The sequence below is a fragment of the Giraffa tippelskirchi genome, chromosome 9, assembly GCF_054371585.1.
Source record: "Giraffa tippelskirchi isolate mGirTip1 chromosome 9, T2T-mGirTip1v1.2.pri, whole genome shotgun sequence".
Lineage (NCBI taxonomy): Eukaryota > Metazoa > Chordata > Mammalia > Artiodactyla > Giraffidae > Giraffa > Giraffa tippelskirchi.
Genome location: NC_137283.1, coordinates 11,308,798 through 11,332,198, shown reverse-complemented (window position 1 = coordinate 11,332,198; position 23,401 = coordinate 11,308,798). Strand labels below are relative to the sequence as shown.

Below are 23,401 nucleotides of genomic sequence, written 5' to 3'. Positions count from 1 at the left end.
TTCTTGGTGACAGACAGTAGGGATGGAAGACTGGATAAGGTTCACGCTGCCGCACACCTGCTGAACAGGCCCATCCCTGGACTCTGAAGACTCACCATCGCTGTAGTCAACAGGGGAGTAAGACCCGAGGAACAGAGAAGCAGCAAAACTACTGACCAAGGAAATTCTCTGCAAAAGAGAAAGATACAGTGAGATTTATGACTCACTTTCATGAATAACTGACTACGTGTGACACACACACAACAGGACAAGAGTTTTAAACCGGGGAGGGAAGTAGAGACTTTGAGCAAGATGCCCCAGCAGTGAGAGGACGGAGGATCCCTCAGTCTCGAGGAGCATTTTGAGTGGCTGGAACACCAAGCAGTGACTCCTTAGGAAAGCTCCTCGCTCCGCGGTTTCCGACAACTCACAAAGCAGCCAGGTTCAACAATGACAAAGGAAAAAACAGGAGTTCCCTGGTGGTCTAGTGGTAACGATTCCGGGCTTTCACTGCTAGGGGCCTGGGTTCAATCCCTGGTCAGGGAACTAAGGATCCCATAAGCCTCGCAGTGCAGCCAAACAACAAAAACAAAACCGTATGAAGAAGCCACCCTAAGGGAAGGCAGTTTTCACTGGAATCCACATGCTGGGGAGTGTGGGGCCCTGATTTCCTTCCTCCATTTCTATGGTCTTTATTCACAGAGGAAGTAGATGTATGGCCACAGAATTCAGAATCAACCAAGACAGTGTCAGGGGTTCAGAATGAGTAGAAGTAAAAGTTTCCCCCTTTGGAAGCCAGAGACCCCAAACATGAAAGGGAGGAACTGATAATTGATTTTAAATGTCACCCTGAGGGTCTGTGCTTCCACATGGGCATCACAGGCACTTGGATCAGGGGAGGGAATGCCATCACCTCCTGTTCACAATCAGGCCACCTCTGTTCTACATACAGACTCGGGGGAATTTTTGTCATCTCCTCCACTCAAAACCTTCATTAATGGCTAACACTGCAGAATAGTCTGGAACCTTGACTCACTAAATAGTAAACTGCATGTTAAGATTAAAAAAGCAGTATGGTTTAACACAAGCTGATCATTTTCTAATTACTTAGAGATGACTATCACTAGCCAGGCCATTGAGCTGCTTCTCAGGTGGCATTAAGTTCCGGCTTTCAGCAACTGTGGCTCAAGGAATGGAACCTGGATTCCTGGGACGCAGGTTCTGGTTGAAGGGCCACAGCTAAAGACACACTGGTCCAGCTTTACAAATTTCGTAAGAAAACAGAGATTCCATGCCAATCAAGTGCCTGGTAGGCATCCTGCATTAATGATAGGATACTGAGCCCAAAAGTAAAAGTGTTAGTTGCTCAGTCATGTTTGACTCTTTGAAACCTCATGGACTATAGCCCACCAGGCTCCTCTGTCCGTGGGATTTCCCAGGCAAGAATACTGGAGTGGGTTGTCATTTCCTTCTCCAGGAAGTCTTCCTGATTCAGGGATGGAACTGAGGTCTCCTGCATTGCAGGCAGATTCTTTACTGCCTGACCCACCAGGGAAGCCCAGGAAATTAAGGAGACAGAGCCAAATCTACCCAGATCTACTCAGGTGGTCCAAGGAAGACACAAGGCCCCCTGCTCCCATTCTGATCCTGACCTCTACCCTTCTGGTCAGGAGAATCCCTGACTTCTCTTTCCCACAATTCCATTCTTTCCCTCCTCTTTGGAAAAAGCCTGACAATGAGAATAAAAGGTCAAAATGAGAATGACATGCAGTTTATTATTAATGAGTACAAACTGAATACATATCATTTTTAATGTCTGCTCATCAATGTTTCTAGCCCATGCACACAAGATGTATATTCATGCAAAATAATAGAAGGAATTTGACCCTGACTTGCAATCAAAGAGGAACATTTAACTAACCTCTGTGTGTGAGTAGGCCTCGGGGTTCTGCTGGTAAATCTTGGCAATCTGGTTTCCTGTAAATCGCTGGAAAAAGAGCAAGTGCTTAAAGACCCATATCCTGTGGAGAATGATGAACTCCATAAAGTACTGACAGAGTTAGCATAGCAGGCTCTGAACAAGAGCTTAAGAAGGTTTCTGAAATCTGGAAATGTTTAATGTCTATTGAACACCCTTAGTAATAACCTCGCTCTCATATGGCAGGATGTCTGCTCTGACCGAAGGCACCCATGCAGGGGACTCACATATTTTCCTAACCCACACCCTTCCTACCTCAGGTGGCCCAAATAGGGTCTTATCCCCCCGAACCTCAACTCCAGGGAGGGTCGCAGGATCCCAGCTGAGCCAACAGCAGCCACCCAGTGCGGGGTGGGAGGGTCGGGGGTACCCTGGCTGAAGCCAACAGGACAGAGGCACTCAATTATTTTTTCTTAACTTTCCCAGGAGCTGCACCAAGCGCCTGTAAGGACTGACTCCTTTCAGCTTCAAAACTACCCAAAATGTAAATGCTCTTTGTATCTCCAAGTTAAAGAGGCTGAGATCGAGGTGCCATTATCACCCACAGACACAGCACACCATGGTCACACCTCAGCTCTGACCCAGGAGCAGCAGGAGCAGGCCTGCCCTCACTGGACGGGCAGCACAGAGGGTCTAGCTCAGAACCACAGGCCAGAGTGCCCGGGCTTGGCTCCACGGGGCAGCAGCCACCCGGCCTCACAGGATTCCCACAGGGGCCGGTCCCCAGTGTGTCCTCCCAGACCCCCAGGGAGAAGGGACCAGGGCCGGCAATCAGGTCCTCCTAGACCAGTCCCTGTCCCCAGATCACGGTGGGTGCTCCCACCTCATAAGCGCGGGAGCCAGTGAGGCAGCTGAGAGCCTGGGCCCCGCCCATGGCGGCCTCCAGCTGGCGGCACTGGGCTGCGGTGCTGGAGTCCATCCACACCGGGCAGTCGCTGATGGAGAAACAGGCCTGGAAAGAAGGAGCACAGGCATAGGCGTGAGCTCCGCCTGCTGACCCTGGGGGCCACCCTGGCACTGGTGGTCACACTGCCCAGCACAGCAGGTATGAAGTGGACGTCTCTTCCCTGGACGTGACCTTGGAAGACCCATGGGTAAGCCGTTCATGTCCAAAGCTTGGTCTGGCCCGGGTGGGGGGGTCTTTCCCCAGAAAGCTCTAGGTAGAAGGTTCTGGCAAGCGTACGTGAGCACCACAGGCAACACGAGAGACAGGAAGGGAGTGGCGGAGGGCCAGAGATGCAGCCAAGGGCAGGTTGGCCGGGGCACGTGGAGCTTGGGAGAAAAGGAGAAGCCAGAACCTGCCTTACCAGCATCGCTGGGAGGCACTAGGTCCCTGGGGGAGTTTTCTGAGTAGGGAGCCTGCCAGAGTCATGCTGGACTGCGAGGGACCCACACGATGAGGGCTGTGAGCACCCAAGCCTTTGTCCCGATCACAGGGATGTGCATGGCAGACCACGCTCACAGGACTGCTGCTCAGCCATCTTCCCACACCTCTGACGATGCACAAAAGCCCTAGGCTTCAGGACTTACAGGGCTCGGGGCCCTTCTTCCCTACCACCTCCCACAGAAGTTTCTCAGCCTCCCACAACCTGGCCACAGTTACCTGTAGCTGCTCATGCAACGGAAGGTCCGGTGACAGACTTGTCAGCACCTGGCTGGCCCCAGTCTTCCAGTACACGCTTCCATGTTGCTGCCAAGGGAAAACCCGAGCCCGTATCAGCCTCCTGGAGACTGGAAGGACCCCAGACTACACGCCAAAGAACTGGACTCTGAGTCTGCCGTGGTACTTCTAAGTCACAGAGCTCACCACCTTTATGAGACTTGGTTTTCATTCCTATAATATGAGGAGGAACTCTGCCTTGTCCACCTCAAAACATGGAAGAACAAAGAATTATTGGTCTAGATTTTGGCACCTTTGTAAAACTGTATTTAAATATATTGCTTATAATATTATCTGACACTCACTCATTTATTCATTTACCACTATTCAGTCAACAAACATGGACTAATCACCTAGATCACACCAGGATGGGACAGACGACTAGGGTAGTACCGTCCCTATTCTAAAGGATATTGGAGTTTAGTCAGAGAAAAAGATACAAGTGGACAATTACAAAACTCTATTAAGGGATTTCCCTGATGGTCCAGTGGTTAAGAATCCACCTTGCAATGCAGGGGACATGGGTTTGATCCCTGGTCAGGGAACTGAGATCCCACATACCACGGAGCAACTAAGCCCATGGGCCACAGCTAGAGAGTTTGCGCTGCAACAAAAGATCCCACGTGCTACAACTCAGATGCAGCCAAAAACAACCCTATGAAGTGCAGTGGCAGGGCTGTGGAAACACAGGGGAGGAGTCTAGCCAGCTGGGGGTATGCGTGCGTAGAAGTGGATGTGATAACTAGGAAAGGAACCAGCGTTGGGTGCAGGGGTGCTCCATGAAGAGAGGAACTGCAGTTGAGAGCAGCTGGCATGTGCAGGGAAGGAACCTGAGGTTGGGGTGGGGGAAGAAGGGACTAGATGGGGAGGTGGCAGCCTAACCCTTGACATCCATGCTCGGGAGGTTCGGTTTTATCTTGGGCTGGTGAGAACTCTGGATGGCCAGAGTTGAATGGATGAAAGGGCTTGTGAGAGTCCTGGAGAAGGTAGGCTGGAGGCAGGGAGGTGGAACAGAGGCCCAGAGAAACACAGTGGGTACCAGGTCTGGGGCCACAGAGGTGGAGTTGGAGAAGAGGTGGTAGATTCGAGTCAGGTACAAATGAGCAGGATTAGGGGACCGCTTGGAATGTTGGGGCAGGAGGACGGAGGAATCAAGGGTGACACTTGGGTTGTGGTCCCAGGTGGAGAGGGACAACTCCCTGAGAAAGGGCAGAACCCTTGGGGAAAGACGGAGCACTCAGTCAGAGAAATGGTAAGTTTGAGGTGTTCCTGGGACACCTGGCCAAGGGGACGGAGGGGACGTGTGGGAGGGAGAGGGTGTCCAGGCTGGGGGTTCAGGTGAGGGATGCAGCCAAGGCCACCAGGGACTCTGTTTAGTGGAACAAGGACACAATCAATATGCTTCTGTTAGGTCGGGGGAAGAAGAGGCACCTTCGGAAGAGTTGGTGAGCGCTCTCTGATGAGGATATGAAGACACGCTAAACCAGCATGGGGCAGAGTGACTCAGACGGTAACACTGGACTGGAATCCTCACTCCCCCTCCCAGCAGCTACGTGACCTTTGACAAGTGACATCACCTCTCGGTGCCTCCGTTTCCCCATGTAAATGGAAATGATAATAAAAACAGTAGCTAAAACTTGGGGGTTTTTTGCACTGTCCTATGTATTTAACATTCACATTGACCTCATGGCAGATTAGAGTATGGAGGCACCAGAAAGCTGGACAACATGCCCCAGGTCACTGCTTGCAAATGGCAGAGCTAGGGATCAAACCTGGAGCCCCCTGTGCTAACCACTGCACGATACCTCCTGGTACAACTGTTGTGAGGATTAAGTTAATATATGTAAAATGTTCAGCACTGCACCTGGCATACACTAGGCGTTCAATGTTCTTTGTCATTATTACACTGCTATCGTTATTAGCATGATTTCTGACTTTTACTTTCAGAAAAGAGAAAAGCCATATGTACCCTCAAACAGTCATAATAAATTCATGTCAAATGCTTCCTCCATCCCCTTGGAGGACCTGGATCCAGTTCCTCCTCGCCCAGTGTCCTATTCTGTACAACATTTAACTGTACAAACTGTCTCAGGTCCTCTGTTTCATCCTCCAAGGTGAAACAGCTACAGGGATTTTTCACTGCAACAAAACATGTGCAGTGACTCTCAAGAATGTGCACCTTCCTTTGAGGGGAACCATCACCTTAGCACCCACACCACTGGCCAAGACAGACGCCCTAATGTTGCGGACAGCGGCTGCAGCACACAAACCTGGCCCGCCCCAGACAAGGCGAGGACTTGAGAGAAGTCAAAGCCCGAAGCCTTCATCTTCTCCAAGATGATATCCAAAGCCTGAGAAGAAACACAAAATCCACCATGACTGTCCTGAATCAGGCTAATGCACAAGCCTGGATTTTAAGTGCCTGCCCTGTCAGTGGAGATAAAGAAGGAACTGATGACTCACGGTCTGGAAGCACTAGAGCATGTCAATTAAATGAGTAGGCATCAACCAAATAAAAAGGTGAGCTATGCTAAAAATATTTTAAATAAATGGAATCAGAAACCAGCAATCCTCAAATTTTGCCTCTCCAGTTGGTGACTTCCAAACATTCAGGAGGGCTTCTCAGGTGGCTCAACGGTAAAGAATCTGCCTGTCAATGAAGAAGATGCTGGTTCAATCTCTTGGGTTGGGAAGATCCCCTGGAGGAGGAAATGGCAACCCCTTCCAGTATTCTTGCCTGGGGAATTCCATGGACAGAGGAGCCTGGTGGGCTACTGCCCACGGCGGTCGCAAAGAATCAGACAGGACTGAGCATGCACCCAAGTATTCAGGAAGAGCTGAAACCAGGTGGCTCAATTTTTTGTTTCTTTTATCTGCATTTTCAGCCCACCATATTACTGATATGACTTTACTGCAGTGGAGAAGCAAAGAGCAAAGCTGAAGCTCCCATCAGAACAGAGCTCCAGAGACTTTCCTGGTGGTCCAGTGGCTAAGACTCTGAGCTTCTAGTGCAGGGGGCCGTGGGTTCAATCCCGGTCAGGGAACTAGATCCCCCATGTCATGCGGCACAGCTAAGCATCTGAGAACTGAGGAACCTGTGGGCAGAGGACATTCAGTTGCTACCTTTGTCTGACCTCTAGTTGCAGGTCTCAGGGCCCCTGTGGTCAATAAGAGAGCCCTTGGCTCCTATCACACCTGCCTGTGCTGTCCACACCCTAGTCCTGTGGCCTCACAGGTAACCCAGATCTGGCAACAGGCATCTCCCTTCCTCACTGGTCCTGAGTGGACAGGCCTGGCTTGGGATGGATCTAAGCCTGACTGGACAGGTCATAAGTCACCAAGCTGAGGGCCCCTGCTCCTGAAGTTGAAGGGTCTGGGGACTGAGCATTAAGAGAAGAGTGTAAGGGCCATGTTTGGATCTCAGGGTACAGGGCCTGAAAGTAGAATGTCTGGGAAAGGTCTACTCTGTGGCATTTTAAAGACGGTTCCTGGCAGGCCTTTCCAGCTGCTCTGGTTTCAGCACCTGGAAGCCCTCTGTGAGTCTCCTCAGCTCAGGAGTCCTGACACCAGCTAAGACCGAGGCTGGCCCTGGACGATGCAGACTCCATTTGCCCAGGAGGACCTGGTCTCAACAGGGGCTCTCATGAGCTGCCACCTTCAGGCTTCTGAGCAAATTTCCAAGTCTCCTGGTGAGACAGGCTGGGACAAGAGAGGGACAGGAATCCCTGTCTTACCTGGACCCACATCAGGACCGGAGAGGTCACTGTCAGGCCATCCTTGTGAACATGAACTCCACCCTGAGTCCTACAAGCAGAAGAGATAATGTGGGACAGAGCCTCAGGTCAGGGCCCGGCAGTGGCAGATCCTGGATCCCTCCCACAGAAGGAGAAGCACCCCGCCCTCAGCCTCGAGGGGGAACTCTAGATTGAACAGGGAAGATGATGGGCAAGATGGAGAGAGAAGGCATGGAAATTGCCCAGTGTGGCTCAGAGGTGGCAATTCTCCGAAAGCAGCAGCAAAAACAAGCCTTCTAAATACAAGTTGTTCACCCTGCAAGGCTGTCACTTGGAGCAGTGGGCATAAAGGGGTTGGGAAAGTTTGGTGTTGAATGAGAAGCCCTTCCAAGTCCACTTCCTAATTTTGGAGTGAGGAGGCCTTTTAAACGATGACTCAAAATCAGAAGCAGCAGGAAGAGAGACTGAGATATTCAATGACATAAAAAACAAAAACTCAAAATATGGCGACAATAATCCAAGGGGAAGAGAAGAAATAATAAATTTAATAAAAATTAGAGCACGAGTCAATGAAAATGAAAAGAGAAAAATCAAAGAAACCAAAAGCTGATCCTATGGAAAGGTCAACTGATAAACCTCTTCAGTTCAGTTCAGTTCAGTTCAGTCACTCAGTCGTGTCTGACTCTTTGCGACCCCATGAATTGCAGCACGCCAGGCCTCTCTGTCCATCAGCAACACCCGGAGTCTACCTAAAACCATGTCCATCTAGTCGGTGATGCCATCCAACCATCTCATCCTCTGTCGTCCCCTTCTCCTCCCACCCCCAATCCTACCCAGCATTAGGGTCTTTTCCAGTGAGTCAACTCTTCGCATGAGGTGGCCAAAGGATTGGAGTTTCAACGTCAACATCAGACCTTCCAATGAACACCCAGGATTGATCTCCTTTAGGATGGATTGATTGGATCTCCTTGCAGTCCAAGGGACTCTCAAGAGTCTTCTCCAACACCACAGTTCAAAAGCATCAATTCTTCGGCGCTCAGCTTTCTTCACCGTCCAACTCTCACATCCATAAATGACCACTGGAAAAACCGTAGCCTTGACTAGACGGACTTTTGTTGGCAAAGTAATGTCTCTGCTTTTAAATATGCTATCTAGGTTGGTCATAACCTTCCTTCCAAGGAGTAAGCGTCTTTTAATTTCATGGCTGCAGTCACCATCAGCAGTGATTCTGGAGCCCAAAAAAATAAAGTCTGACACTGTTTCCACTGTTTCCCCATCTATTTCCCATGAAGTGATGGGACCAGATGCCATGATCTTAGTTTTCTGAACGTTGAGCTTTAAGCCAACTTTTTCACTCTCCTCTTTCACCTTCATCAAGAGGCTCTTTAGTTCTTCTTCACTTTCTGCTATAAGGGTGGTGTCATCCACATATCTGAGGTTATTGATATTTCTCCCAGCAATCTTGATTCCAGCTTGTGTTTCTTCCAGCCCAGCATTTCTCATGATGTACTCTGCATATAAGTTAAATAAGCAGGGTGACAATATACAGCCTTGATGGACTCCTTTTCCTATTTGGAACCAGTCTGTTGTTCCATGTCCAGTTCTAACTGTTGCTTCCTGACCTGCATACAGGTTTCTCAAGAGACAGGTCAGATGGTCTGGTATTCCCATCTCTTTCAGAATTTTCCACAGTTTATTGTGATCCACACAGTCAAAGGCTTTGGCATAGTCAATAAAGCAGAAATAGATGTTTTTCTGGAACTCTCTTGCTTTTTCGATGATCCAGCGGATATTGGCAATTTGATCTCTGGTTCCTCTGCCTTTTCTAAAACCAGCTTGAACATCTGGAACTTCACGGTTCACATATTGCTGAAGCCTGGCTTGGAGAATTTTGAGCACTACTTTACTAGCATGTGAGATGAGTTCAATTGTGTGGTAGTTTGAGCATTCTTTGGCATTGCCTTTCTTTGGAATTGGAACGAAAACTGACCTTTTCCAGTCCTGTGGCCACTGCTGAGTTTTCCAAATTTGCTGGCATATCGAGTGCAGCACTTTCACAGCATCACCTTTGAGGATTTGAAATAGCTCAACTGGAATTCCATCACCTCCACTAGCTTTGTTCGTAGTGATGCTTTCTAAGGCCCACTTGACTTCACATTCCAGGATGTCTGGCTCTAGGTGAGTGACCACACCATTGTGATTATCTGGGTCATGAAGATCTTTTTTGTACAGTTCTTCTGTGTATTCTTGCCACCTCTTCTTAATATCTTCTGCTTCTGTTAGGTCCATCCCATTTCTGTCCTTTATCGAGCCTATCTTTGCATGAAATGTTCCTTTGGTATCTCTAATTTTCTTGAAGAGATCTCTAGTCTTTCCCATTCTGTTATTTTCCTCTATTTCTTCGCACTGATCACTGAGGAAGGCTTTCTTACCTCTCCTTGCTATTCTTTGGAACTCTGCATTCAGATGGGAATATCTTTTCTTTTCTCCTTTGCTTTTCGCTTCTCTTCTCTTCCCAGCTATCTGTAAGGCCTCCTCAGACAGCCATTTTGATTTTTTGCATTTCTTTTCCATGGGGATTTTCTTGATCCCTGTCTCCTGTACAATGTCACGAACCTCTGTCCATATTTCATCAGGCACTCTGTCTATCAGGTCTAGTCCCTTAAATCTATTTGTCACTTCTACTGTATACTCATAAGGGATTTGATCTAGGTCATACCTGAATGAACTAGTGGTTTTCCCTACTAGTCAAGCTAATCAAGAATAAAGAGAGAGAGAAGACATAAATTACCAACATCAGAAATGAGAGAAGGGTCTTCACTACTGATCTCACGGACATCAGAAGACAATAAAGGAATATTATGAACAATTCTATGACCACAAATCTGATAGGCTAGATGAGACAGACCAATTCCTTGAAAGATACAAACTACCGAAACTCTAAGAGGGGTGGCTTGTAGTAATATACAATATGAAAGCAAGATAGCCTCCAACCTCAGCTCAAAGTAGACATATCAGCTGCGGAAGAAACAGATGGCAACACAAGGTGATGGGCAGTGAGACGGAGAGGCCAGAAGGGAAGGCTTCAAGGAGGAAGTGGTATCTAAAATAGACATGGACGGACACTTCCACCAGGACCACTCCAAGCCACCTCAAAATCAACAGATCCACAACTGTTAGGAACCGAACTGTGTCCTTCAAAGTTCACTGTGTCCTAAGCCCCAGTACCTTACAATGTGACTGTGTTTGGAGACAGTACCTTTAAAGAGGTAATTAAGTTACAAAGCAGTCATCAGGGTGGGCCCTAATCCAGCATGGTTGATGTCCTTATAAAAGATAACGATATAAATCACCAGGAGATGCCAGGGGTGCACTCACATAGAAGGATGACCATGTGAGAGGCAGCAAGAAGCATCTGGAAAGCAATGAGAAAGATCTCCAAGGAACCCAACCCTGCCAGCACTTTGAACCTGGACTTCCAGACTCCAGGACAGTGAGAACATAAATGTCTATTGTTTGGACTGCCCTGGTGGTGCAGTCATTAAGAATCCAGTGCCCATGCAGGGGACACAGGTTCAACCCCTGGTCCAGGAAGATTCCACACGCCTTGGGGCAACTAAGCCCGTGTCACAGCTACTGAGCCTGGCCTCTAGAGCCTGTGCCCCACAGGAGAAGCCATGCCAATGAGAAGCCCACAGAACGAAACTAGAGAGCAACCCCCACTCCCTGCAACTAGAGAAAGCCTTCTCGCAGCCACAGAGACTCAACGCAGCCAAAATATTAATTAATTTTTTTAAAAGTCTGTTGTTTAAACCACCCAGTCTGTGGGATTTTGTTCTAGAAGCTCTACCAAACTAATACAAAATCTAAAATTATGATCTTTTCCCAAGAAACCAATTCTCTTTCACAGTCTACTATCCCCCTGAAGGCCAGCCAGAAGCCTCACCCTCATATCTCATAATAAATTCTATACCAAGACCTGTCAATTTTACCACCCAGCTCCCTCTCATCCAATCAATATGATTTCTTATCCAGATGATCTTTGGAAAACCTCTTCAGTGGTTTCCCAAGATGTACTTTGGCCACATCCTATCCGCTTTCCCACTGCACCCAGAGAGATCTTTTTAAAAAAACAAAAACAACCATCTCACACTGTCCCCTCTCCCAATCCCTATACCCCTACAGTGGGTGACCATAGCTTTTAGGATAAAGACAAATTCCATTCCATGGCCTATATGGCCCAACCCACCCTCTCTGCTCCCTAGTCACTCAGCCTTCTTCAGTTCCATGAATGAGCAGTGCTCCTTGCCACAGGGCCTTTGCACATGCTCTTCTTTCTGCCTGGAAAGCTCTCTACCATCTATCACCTGGCTAACCCCACTCATTCAGATCTTGGCTTAAGGACTACCTCCTTAGGAACATTCTCTGACCTACTCTTCCAAGTCTAGGTCACATTTCTTTACAATAAGTACTTTCTCTGAGTTTATAAAAAAAAATTCTTTTTTTTTTTTAATCAATCAGTCTTTGTCTGATATCAATCTTTCGCACTAAATGTGAAGAACTGGGGAAGCAAAAATCATGAATCTTTTTGCTTCACCATCAAATCCCAGCATGCAGCACAGTGCTTGGTACAAAGTAAGTCTCAACTGATACCTACTACATATATGAAGCCATGTGCAGAATTCGGAAAGAATTCAGGAGAGTGCATTCCAGGCACAAAATAAAGATGTTGAGTGATGTGTCAAGATCACCCTTCTTGCAATTTGAGGAAACCAGAATAGTGTGGTTTATAAATATAAAAAGCTGGAATTCCTTGGCAGTTCCGTGGTTAGGACTCCATGCTTGCACTGCAAGGAGCACAGGTTCGATCCCTGGTCAAGGAACAACCATCCCACAAGTGGCATGCAGTGGGACCAAAAAAAAAGGGTTTAGGGTGGACCCCAAAACCATCCTCACACACACACAGGCACTCTAGGTACATACCCAAATTCTACAAGGTCTCTGTCAAAATGCACACTGTCTTCATAGAAGACACTCAGCTCTGCATCAACACCAACAACTTTTACCTGGAAGGTAAAATATTAAAAATAATGGATAGAATTTTCCTCAGCTTCTATACTGATCCAGGGATATGAACATCAACAAGTGAAGCCCGGCCCCCTAGAAGTGGTTCAGTCTGGAGACCATGAGGCTGGGGTACATCATGGCAAGTATCTGGGTAAGAGGCCTCATCTGACGACATATCCGAAGACTTGGTAAAATGAAGAAGTGGAGGCTAAACAGAAACACCCCGAAACACTCAGGGAATTTCTGCCCTCCCAAACAGCCAAAGCCAAAATCCTCTAGAAGTAGATGTTCATCGATGAGCTGGTTCCTGTGCCAGGCAAGAAGGTCTGAGAAAGTCCTAGAGGAGAAGGAATGGGAGACAGGGTTTGGAGATGTCTCTGGGGTGTCCACGCCTGCAGGGATCTAAGAGACCAGGCAAGGTCCCCGGTTTGTTCCCAAAGGCCATGATCAAGGACCAGCGATGCATGTCCCAGTGGAGCAGACCTCCAAACTCAAGGGTACAACTCCTTGACTGGACAGATGGGGAAACAGGCCTAGCAAGACAACCTGACTTATTCAAGGTCCCCCAAGGAGTTTCTGGTCGGGGATTGACCACAGCCTTGTTCCTCTGACCCATCTGTGGAGAGGTGTTTGTCTTTAACTGCGACTATGTCCTAAGTTAAGGAGAAGGAGCCCCTTGATACCCCAAATTGGAAAGCAAATCTTGACTCGGCTTGCCTGCGTGCCTGAGTCGGGCACATTGACCTGGGCACGCTGGTGCCACCCAAGGGCTGTCACGGGCGGAACAAAGTTCAAGTGTACAACGTGCCCATTTCACTTAAAAAAAAAAAAGCTTCAAGCGGTGATCTGGTTCCCGGTCACTGGCTCCGCCTGCGTGTCTCCCCGTCTGTCTGGCCCTCTGTTTAAAGCAGTTGAGTTCCTTCGGGTCCCTGGCAACCTGTGCTCAAGACGGCGCGCGAGCCTTTGGGGTTCCCCGGGCATTTCCCCGCCACGTGCCCGCGTATTCTTCGAAGGAGTGGGGGTGGAGGGCCCCCTTTCTGGGAGAGCCGGGGTACAGGCCTGGCGGAGGTGCCGGGTCCCCGGGGAAGCCCGAGAGGGAAGCGCTCGCAGCGCGGCCCAGGGTTCCGGGCGCCGGAGTCCCCGCCAGCCCGCCCGGCGTCGCGGAGGAAGCGGCCCCGACCGGCCCGCCCCGGGGCCCGCGCCGATACCTGCTGCGTGCTGAAGTCCCAGCCCAGGCAGCAGCGGCGAGCGGCGCGCTCGGCCATGGCCGCGGAGGATCCGGCGGCGCGCGGCTCCGTCAGTCCTTCCCGCGGCCGGACTGTCGCCGCGCTCCAACGCGCAGACACGCCGGGCCCGCCCCTCGCCCCGCCCGGCCGAACTCCCGGAGCCGGGGCGGCCGCCGCCTTGCGCTCTGGCGCCACCTGCGGGTGAACGAGGTGGCGGCGCGCCGCAGCTCGGCATCAGCCTGCTTTTCGCACCTGGCCGACCGACCGGCAGCCGGCTCCCTCCAACCCCACCTCGCCCCGCCTCCCATCCGAATGTGCTCCCTGCGCAGACCCGGCCTTATCGCGGCCTGCCTTCCCTTGGAGGACGCCTGGACCAGAGGATTCATCCTTAGGCGGGCTTGTTCCTACCTGTCTCTCTGAGAGCCCGGAGCCTGGGACCTCCAAGTTCCTCTCTCTCAGGTACTGGAGCAGCTGCCCACTCATGGTGCTGAGTTAGGGGGGGAATGGACCCAGGGACTGAATCCGCGCTGTCGGCAGTGAAAGCGAAGAGTCCAATCCCTGCACCACCAGGAAATTCCCTAGGCATTAGTTTTGGAGTACTTCAAAAAATTCAGCACTGTTTTTACAGTTTACTCATAGTTGTATTGGAGAAGGAAATGGCAACCCACTCCAGTATTCTTGCCTGGAGAATCCCAGGTACGGGGGAGCCTGGAGGGCTGCCGTCTATGGGGTCGCACAGAGTCGGACACGACTGACGCGACTAAGCAGCAGCAGCAGCATAGTTGTATGTATTCTCTGGTTCCCAAACTGTGCACCCAGCTGCTCTGGGAAGGTGCAGGGAACCCACAGGGGTATTTTTACTTTTGGAGGGAAACACAGGGATACTCCTCTCAACCTTTGTCAGTCTCTAAGGGCACTGGTAAGTAGTTGACTGTTGACTGCTAGGCAGTCAACGGTTCTAACACTGGATTTGCTAGATTCTTTTCTAGGATAAAGCATCGTTATCTTTGCAAAACTGTGTCATAGTGATCAGCAAATCGTGGTGATTAAGTAGTCATGGTGATAAACAAGTAGTGCAGGAAAATTAAAGTGAAAAAATAAGGGCAGCGGTTTTCAGTCTGATCCTAATCTTTGAAGAGTTGTGCAACACCCAACAGGCACACACTTCCCCTTAGTGAGTAATTATGCTTATTTAAGAAGGAAATGAAATTATTTTCTCTCCCTACTTATGCGCACTAATTTCTTCAAAGAGCTTTTAAGTTGTTAGGACACAAGTGTATATGAAGCCATTTGGGTCTAACTATTGATACTTATTTATAAACAAAACCATTAACCTGTTCTTTTGGCCAAGGAGCACATGACACAACTAAGATTCTTAAGGATGCCATGAAGTGTAAAGTGTGTGGGAATCCCTGATCTACTTGGGTGTTTGTAACAGCTCTATCGTGTTCATTAGCGTACTGACCCCAGGTTTTGCTGCTCAAGCTGCCCCTGAGGGAGACTGGGGTGGACTCCAGTCCCCCACTAATGCAAGTAGCACAGGTCGAAACGTCCTCATGCATGGTTCTGTGGACCTCTGGGAGGGAATTTTTTTGGGGGGGGGTGGGTAATATCCAAGAGTAGGGTTTATACTATGTGTGCATACTCATATGATCAGAGTGCTGGATTACTTCTGAGAATCGCTATACTGGTCTACACTCCCACCTGGAATGCCCAAGGGTACCTGCACTTCTCCATTCTATATATAGTATCTGGCATTTATATCCTTTTTGATTTTGCCAGTGTAATAGGTGAGGAGTGATTTCTCATTATTGCTTTAATTTGCATTTCTCTCATTATTGATGAATTTGAGCTTCTCTTCATATACACTCACTAGCCATTTAGGATTTCCCATTCAGTGAATCCCCTGCTTATTCTCTTTGCCCATTTCTCAAATTGGGAATTTTTGTCTATTTTTAAGGATTTGCAGGAGTTTCTTATATTTCAAGATGTAAGTCCTCAATTGGTCTTAGCTATTGCAAATATATTCTCCCAATATGTCATTTATCTGCTAACTTTGTCCATCTCGCCCTTCATGGATTGGAAAAATTTAATTTGAATGTAATAAAATCTGTCAATTTTTCTCCGTATTGATTTTAAGAAGTGTTTCCCCACCTTCAAGCCACAAAGCTATTTTCTGACATTTTCTACAAAGATATTAGCCCACATTTTCTTCTGTTAGCAAGGTCTATGACCAACCTAGACAGCATTAAAAAGCAGAGACATTACTTTGCCGACAAAGGTCCATCCAAAACTATGGTTTTTCTAGTAGTCAGGTATGGATGTGAGAGTTGTACTATAAAGAAAGCTGAGCGCCGAAAAATTGATGCTTTTAAACTGTGGTGTTGGAGAAGAATCTTGAGAGTCCCTTGGATTGCAAGATCAAACCAGTCAATCCTAAAGGAAATCAGTCCTGAATATTCATTGGAAGTAACTATGCTGAAGCTGAAACTCCAATCCTTTGGCCACCTGATGCGAATAAGTGACTCATCGAAAAAGATCCTGATGCTGGGAAAGATTGAAGGCAGGAGGAGAAGGGGATGACAGAGGATGAGATGGTTGGATGGCATCATCAACTCGATGGAGATGAGTTTGAGCAAGCTCCAGGAGTTAGTGATGGACAGGGAAGCCTGGTGTGCTGCAGTCCATGGGGTCACAGAGTTGGACATGACTGAGTGACTGAACTGAGCAAGGTCTTTGAACCAAGTTTTCTTCAATCTAGGTGTTTGTTAACTGAGTATATTACATCTTGACACACAAGTCAGTGAAAACTAATCTATCTGAGGGTAAGCACTAGATGTAAGCTTTTCAGAGAAAGAAAAACATTTCATTTAGTAGATATAATAATGAGAACAAATTGTAAAACAGGAAAAGGGAGACAAACATAAATTCAGTTTCTCTACTCTGTTCACCAATGAAACACCCCTGAACTATCTCTTCATTCTTTAAAGTCTGCAGCCACAACATGAATTTTTCTCAAAGTTAACCTCTTTCTTTGAGAAAAATTCTGAAGAAAATGCACTGGATAAAAATGCACTGTTTTTAAATTCCAATATATTTTATTCTGTTTGTGTAATAATAACAGACTAGTTGTTTTTATCAAACCTACCTAAAGCTGTGTTCATTAGTACTGATTCTACTGAAACCATTCAGGCATATATACATCCTTCTAAATAAGTAGTTTTAAGAGTGAAAAGTTAGGAGTATACTGGTAGCTTTATATATATAAAGCTTAAAGTTTTATATATAGTATATATATACCTATCCTTTCCACTTTTAACACAAAGATAAAATCACTGAATCAAAAGTAATCAGAAATTGGGAAATGGAATAGATAATTCAGGCACTTCCCTGGTGATTCAGTGGTTAGGACTTGGCACTTTTCACTGCCATGGCCCTGGGTTGGGGAACTAAGATCCTGCAAGCCACATGATGTGGCCAAAAAATAAAAGTTAAAAAAAAATCAGTTATAATTCAGATTCACTAATTTAGGGCTTCCCTCGTGGCTCAGATGATAAAGAATCTGCCTGCCATGTGGGATACCTGGGTTTGACCCCTGCGTTAGGAAGATACCCTGGAGAAGGGAACAGCTGCCCACTCCAGTATTCTGGCCTGGAGAATTCCATGGACAGAGGAGCCTAGCATGCTACAGTCCAAGAGGTCACAAAGAGTTGGACACGACTGAGTGACTTTCACATTCAATAATTTATTATACCTGTCTGAAATCTGATAGATTTCATCTTGAGATATGTCAGAAATTAAATAATTCTTCTTTCTGTTCTATCTCAAAGGTAGTACAAAATTTTTGTAAGATCAGTGGGACGCTGTTATGAGTGAAAATAAATGTTTTGAACTATAGCCCTTAGCAGGGCAAACGTCATACAGATTTGTTTATCCAAGTCGGAGGGTGAGGGGTAGGCCCTGCCTCTAGTTAAATAAGTAACTCAAGCAGCTGAGATTCAGATTTTTTTAAAAGCTGATCTCAGCTATTAAAAAGAATGCATTTGAATCAGTTCTAATGAGGTGGATGAAACTAGAGCCTATTATACAGAGTGAAGTAAGTCAGAAAGAAAAACACCAATACAGTATATTAACACATATATATGGAATTTAGAAAGATGGTAACGATGATCCTATATGCGAGAGAGCAAAAGAGACACAGATGTAAAGAACAGACTTTTGGACACTGTGGGAGAAGGCAAGAGTGGGATGATTTGAGAGAATAGCATTGAAACATGTATATTATCATAGGTGAAACAGATGGCCAGTCCAGGTTCAATGCATGAGACCGGGTGCTCAGGGCTGGTGCACTGGGATGACCCTGAGGGATGGGATGGGGAGGGAGGTGGGACGGGGGTTCAGGATGGGGAACACATGTGCACCCGAGGCTGATTCATGTGAATGTATGGCAGAAACCACCACAATATTGTAAAGTAATTAGCCTCCAATTAAAATAAATTAAAAATAAATAAAATAAAGCTGATTTTGTGTTTACATCTGGAGAAAAGTTTGATGGACTTTGATGTTCCATCAGATTCTAAAGAGCTTTGAGGAGAAAAGCTCCTACTCTTTCTGTGTTTGTACTCACCTCAGAAGCGAATTTGATTTAGGAAAACTAAATGTTGGTGTTCTTCTCTTGCATTTGCCTGGTTTTACTGCTTTTATCCCTTGGAATCTCAATTTCTCCTATTCCAGGAGTGTTTAAAGCAGATAATTAAACCCTGTAGTTTTGTATACATGAAAGGATGGTCTGGAAATATATACTTCAAGTTTTTTTTTTAATGAGTTTATTTTCTGTCAAAGACAGACTCTTAAATATTTATTCGGCTGCACTGGGTCTTACTTGTGGCATGTGGGATCTAGTTCCCTGACCAGGGATCAAACTGGGCCCCCTGCATTGGGAGCACAGAGTTTTAGCCACTTTCCATTAGGGAAGCCCCTCTAAGTTATTAACAATTATCTGCTGGAGTGGGACTTAGAAACTGGTGGTTAGGGAGTGACTTCTGCATTTGAATTTACTCTGTATTGTTGAACTTTTAACTTTTAGACTAAAAGAATAAAGGAAAAGAAAACAAGCAAACAAAATAGCAGTAATGGGTTGGCTCTCAGGCTGCTTAGTACTTTTAACTTATTCTCTTAAATAATTACTGAGTCAAAGAGAAAGTCAAAATACACACTGTTTCAGTTCAGTTCAGTCGCTCAGTCGTGTCCGACTCTTTGCGACCCCATGAATTGTAGCACGCCAGGCCTCTCTGTCCATCACCAACTCCCGGAGTTTACCCAAACCCATGTCCATCGAGTAGGTGATGCCATCCAACCATCTCATCCTCTGTCATCCCCTTCTCCTCCCGCCCCCAATCCTACCCAGCATTAGGGTCTTTTCCAATGAGTCAACCCTTCGCATGAGATGGCCAAAGTATTGGAGTTTCAGCTTCAACATCAGACCTTCCAATGAACACCCAGGATTCATCTCTTTTAGGATGGATTGATTGGATCTCCTTGCAGTCCAAGGGACTCTCAAGAGTCTTCTCCAACAGCACAGTTCAAAAGCATCAATTCTTCGGCGCTCAGCTTTCTTCACCGTCTTCACACTGTTTAGAACCCAGGAAAATGAAAACATCCTTTTCAGAGCTTTGGGGATACACATACTCAAAAGATAAATGTATATTCTTGAATTCTTTCATTAAGGAGTGAAAAGAGCAACTAAGCCCGTGCACCACAACTACTGAGGCAGCATTCTAGAGCCCATGAGACCACGTATTGCAGCTACTAAAGCCTGCCCACTCTAGAACCTGTGCTCGCAACAAGAGAAAACACTGCAATGAGAAGCTCGCTCACAGCAACTAGAGTAGCTCCAGCTTGCTACAACTCGAGAAAGCCCGAGTAGCAACGAAGACCCAGCGCAGCCGAAAATAAATAAAATTTTTTTTAAAAAAGAGTGAAAAGAAATGAACTAACGTCATACAGTGAGCAGAGGGGCTTCCATGGTAGCTCAGATGGTAAAGAGTCGGCCCGCAATGAATGCAGGAGACCCTGGTTCAATTCCTGGGTGGGGAAGATCCCCTGCAGAAGGGATAGGCTACCCACTTCAGTATTCTTGGGCTTCTCTGGTGGCTCAGATGGTAAAGAATCTGCCTTCAATGAGGGAGACCTGGGTTCGATCCCTGGGTTGGAAAGACCCTCTGGAGGAGGGCATGGCAACCCACTCCAGTATTCTTGCCTGGAGAATCCCCAAGGACAGAGAAGCCTGCCAGGCTACAGTCCATGAGGTGGCAAAGACTCAGACATGACTGAGCGACTAAGCACAGTCCAGCATACATAGTGAGCAGAGTTGTGTGTTCCCCAAATGTATGTTCAAGTTCTAATTACCAGTACCTATGAATGTGACCTTATTTGGATATAAGGTCTTTGCAGATATAATCCAATTTAAATGACTCTGTACTGGGTGGGCCCTAATCCAGTGACTGGTACCCCCATAGGAAAAGAGAAATTTAGACACACACAGATACACACTCAAGGACTGCTGCAACTACCCAAAGCTAGAAGAGGCACAGAAAGATTCTTTCCTAGATTCTCCAAAGAGAGCATTCAGTTCAGTTCAGTCGCTCAGTCGTGTCTGACTCTTTGCAACCCCATGGACTGCAGTACGCTAGCCTTCCCTGTCCATCACCAACTCCCAGAGCTTACTCAAACTCATGTCTATTGAGTCGGCGATGCCATCCAACCATCTCATCCTCTGTCGTCCCCTTCTCCTCCTGCCTTCAATCATTCCCAGCATCAGGGTCTTTCCAAATGAGTCAATTCTTTGCATCAGGTGGCCAAAGTACCCCACCATAATCTTAATTTTGGGATTGTAGCCTCTAGAACTGTGAAAAAGTAAATCTCCATTTTTAAACCACCCACTTGGTGGTACTTTTATCAGCAGCCCCAGAAAACTAATACACTCCAAAAATCAGGGGATCTGAAAGACACACAGCCTTTTGATGAACTTCCCTCTATGTATAAAGAAATGCCTGAATTTTACATAACTGCTGAAGTCCCTGTTAAACTGCCCACTTCTCTAAACATTATGTCATGGACAGCTTTTCATGTCTGTAAATATAGAGCTTTAATAAATTGTATTACCTATATAATCTGAACAGTAGCATCTCTTAGTAATGACTTAAAGTTTGTTTAAAAAAAAAAAATTGGGACTTCCCTGGCAGTCCAGTGGTTAGAATTCCATTCTTCCACTGATCGGGACATGGGTTCAGTCCTTGGTTGGGGAACTAAGATCCCGTAAGCTTCATGCCCCTGCCTCCCTGCCAAAAAAATTGAAATTTAAAAAAAAATTTATTTATTTGGCTGTGCCAGGTCTTAGCTGCAGCACACAGGGTCTTCGTTCCTCATTGCAGCAGGTGGGATCTTGAGCTGCAGCATGTGAACTCTCAGTTGCAGCATGTGGGATCTAGTTTCCTAACTAGGGATCAAACCTGGGCCCCCTCCCTCGGAAGCGTGGAATCTTAGCCACCAGATCACCAGGGAAATCCCCTCAAATTGTATTTTCCCAAAATTGTATATTTTTAATGTAACAAAGCTGCAGTGAACATCCTTGTGTACACCTATCTTTGTATCTCCTCCTTTGGATAAGTCAGGAGAGGATTCCTGAGTCAAAGGGTAGACAGAGTCTAAATATCAATATTTGTACATCTTACCAAACTCCCCTCCAGAAATGCTGCACAACGCACCCTTCTAACTGCTCCTTCATTACTCTGCCTTCTGCTAATCTCTCTTTTTTAACATCCTCATTGATATATAAGTCACATACCACACAATCTGTTTAGAGTACTCGATCAATGGTTTTGAGTGTGTTCACAGAATTGTGCAATTATTGCCACAACCAATTTTAGGACACTTTCATAAGCCCCCCAAAAAATCCCATTGTTCATTCTTTCCCATTCTCCCCAAACATTGGCAACCACTAATCTACTTTGCCTATTTAGGACATTTAAATTAAATAGAATCATACAACCTCTGTGGCCTCTTGTGACTGGTTTACTATACTCAGCATACTTTTTCAAGACTCATTCACACTGTAGTGAAGCTGAGCCTCCTAAAACAGAGTTCCCTTACCTGGTTTATGATTAACCTCTCTATCTAAACCATTATTCCTTTTCTTGTCCCCTCTGACCTTAATCCTGTGCTAACTGAACACTAATCAACTAGATGTATCCAATGACTAAAACAGCTACTGTTGATAACATGATAATATCATCTATGTACTAAAATTGCTGTTGTAGATATCTAATGTACTAACTCAGGTTACATCTCCAGGGCAAGATGAGCTCACAGGCCCCTGAGCCATGGACCATCTTGATTAGAGAACTGGAAACTGGAAAACTCATGACTCCTTGAAACTGTGATTTTTAAAATATCACAGAAATGATACAAGACAATGACTAATCTCAGCTTCCTTGTTCTTCCCTTTTAAAAACACCTCCGACTCAAAGTTGGAATGGATCTGAAACGTGTCCCCCACTCCTTTCTTGGCACTCTGCAATAAACCACGACTTTGCTGCTAACATCCAGTGTCAGAGTTTGGCCTTCTACACTGCAGACACATGAGCCCTTTGCTGGGTAACAGTAGTGAGTGTAAGTACTTCATTCATTTTTTGGGCCAGAAAACATTCTAGCCCAAGTATATCTATATTATAGATATATCTATGGTGATATATCTATGGATATATCACCCTACAGCCACCAGGGTGACCCTTGTGAAAGGCAAAACTGACTCTGCGTCCACTGCCTAAAAGCTGGCAGAAGCTCCTCACTGCCCTCAAGATAAAGACACAGCCTGACTTCGGCCAACGGGCGTGCCCACATCTCAGCTCCAACTACCCACATTTCAAACCCTCAACAGCCATATCTGGCTAGTGGCTAGCCTATGGTCTGTTAAAATATACAATGCCAAACTCTAGGTAATATTAGCCATTGATTAGATAAACAAATGGGCTTCCCTAATGGTTCAGAGGTAAAGAATCTGCCTGCAATGTAGGAGACATGGATTTGATCCCTGGGTCGGGAAGATTCCCTGGAGAAGGAAATGACAATGCACTGCAGTATTCTTGCCTGGGAAATCTTATCACACAGAGGAGCCTGGTGGGCTACAGTCTATGGGGTCACAAAAGAGTCAGACACTACTTAACAACTAAACAACAACAACAACAGATAAGCAAACTAGGTCCTATCTGCAAGTGATTGACAAATCCTGGCCACCTAAGGAATATCTAAGTGAGATAGGGGTGTTCTACATCTTCTGCCAGTCACATCTGTGGCCACCAGCTCTTTCGACACTGCTCCATCAGTTTTCTCTGTCCGAACACACGTCTTCCTCCTGTTCCCTGCAGCACTGGTGGAGTCCTTCCAGCAAAGTAATGTGAGATGAGGCGTTTAAACAGGGCTAATGCGGGGGCCTCACAGCTCACAGACAGGCCTCTCCCAGAAGGAGCAAGGGAGGCCTTTAAAATATTCTGTCGTCCTGTAAGAAGAAACTTCGCGAGATCTTTTTTCCTGGGCCTTTCAAACCCCTCTTTGGAGCCAATCCTGGGAAACTGGGTAAAGAACAGAAAGATCAGAAAATGATATCTTTATACATGTAGAATGGATAAACAACAAGGTCCTAGTGTATAGCATAGGAAGCTACATCCAACATCCTGGGATAAACCATAATGGAGAAAAA

At 46.6% G+C, this 23,401-nt stretch overlaps 1 protein-coding gene and 1 long non-coding RNA gene across 7 annotated transcripts in view; both read right to left on the bottom strand.

Annotated features, from left to right (window-relative positions):
* The window catches only part of XYLB (xylulokinase), a 44,678-nt gene extending 30,924 nt beyond the window's left edge, over positions 1-13,754 (bottom strand). For 3 of the 6 annotated variants that reach the window (XM_081527382.1, XM_081527383.1, XM_081527384.1), the window contains exons 1-8: positions 13,627-13,754; positions 12,335-12,417; positions 7,352-7,421; positions 5,888-5,968; positions 3,561-3,647; positions 2,781-2,909; positions 1,901-1,966; positions 96-168 (exon numbers count right to left, since the gene is read on the bottom strand). In XM_081527382.1, coding sequence (XP_081383508.1) covers positions 96-168; positions 1,901-1,966; positions 2,781-2,909; positions 3,561-3,647; positions 5,888-5,968; positions 7,352-7,421; positions 12,335-12,417; positions 13,627-13,683 — 646 coding nt within the window. In that variant the 5' untranslated portion in view covers positions 13,684-13,754. Of the gene's footprint in view, positions 1-95; positions 169-1,900; positions 1,967-2,780; positions 2,910-3,560; positions 3,648-5,887; positions 5,969-7,351; positions 7,422-12,334; positions 12,756-13,626 lie in introns of all 6 variants that reach the window. The other 3 variants (XM_081527385.1, XM_081527387.1, XM_081527386.1) reach the window with 3 other exon arrangements.
* Positions 13,755-18,777: 5,023 nt separating this feature from the next.
* LOC145520603 (uncharacterized) lies at positions 18,778-22,985 on the bottom strand. The gene is made up of 2 exons (XR_014064626.1): positions 20,371-22,985; positions 18,778-19,274 (listed from the first exon to the last, which is right to left on the bottom strand). It is a non-coding gene; the product is annotated as an uncharacterized LOC145520603 (long non-coding RNA).
* Positions 22,986-23,401: the final 416 nt, after the last annotated feature.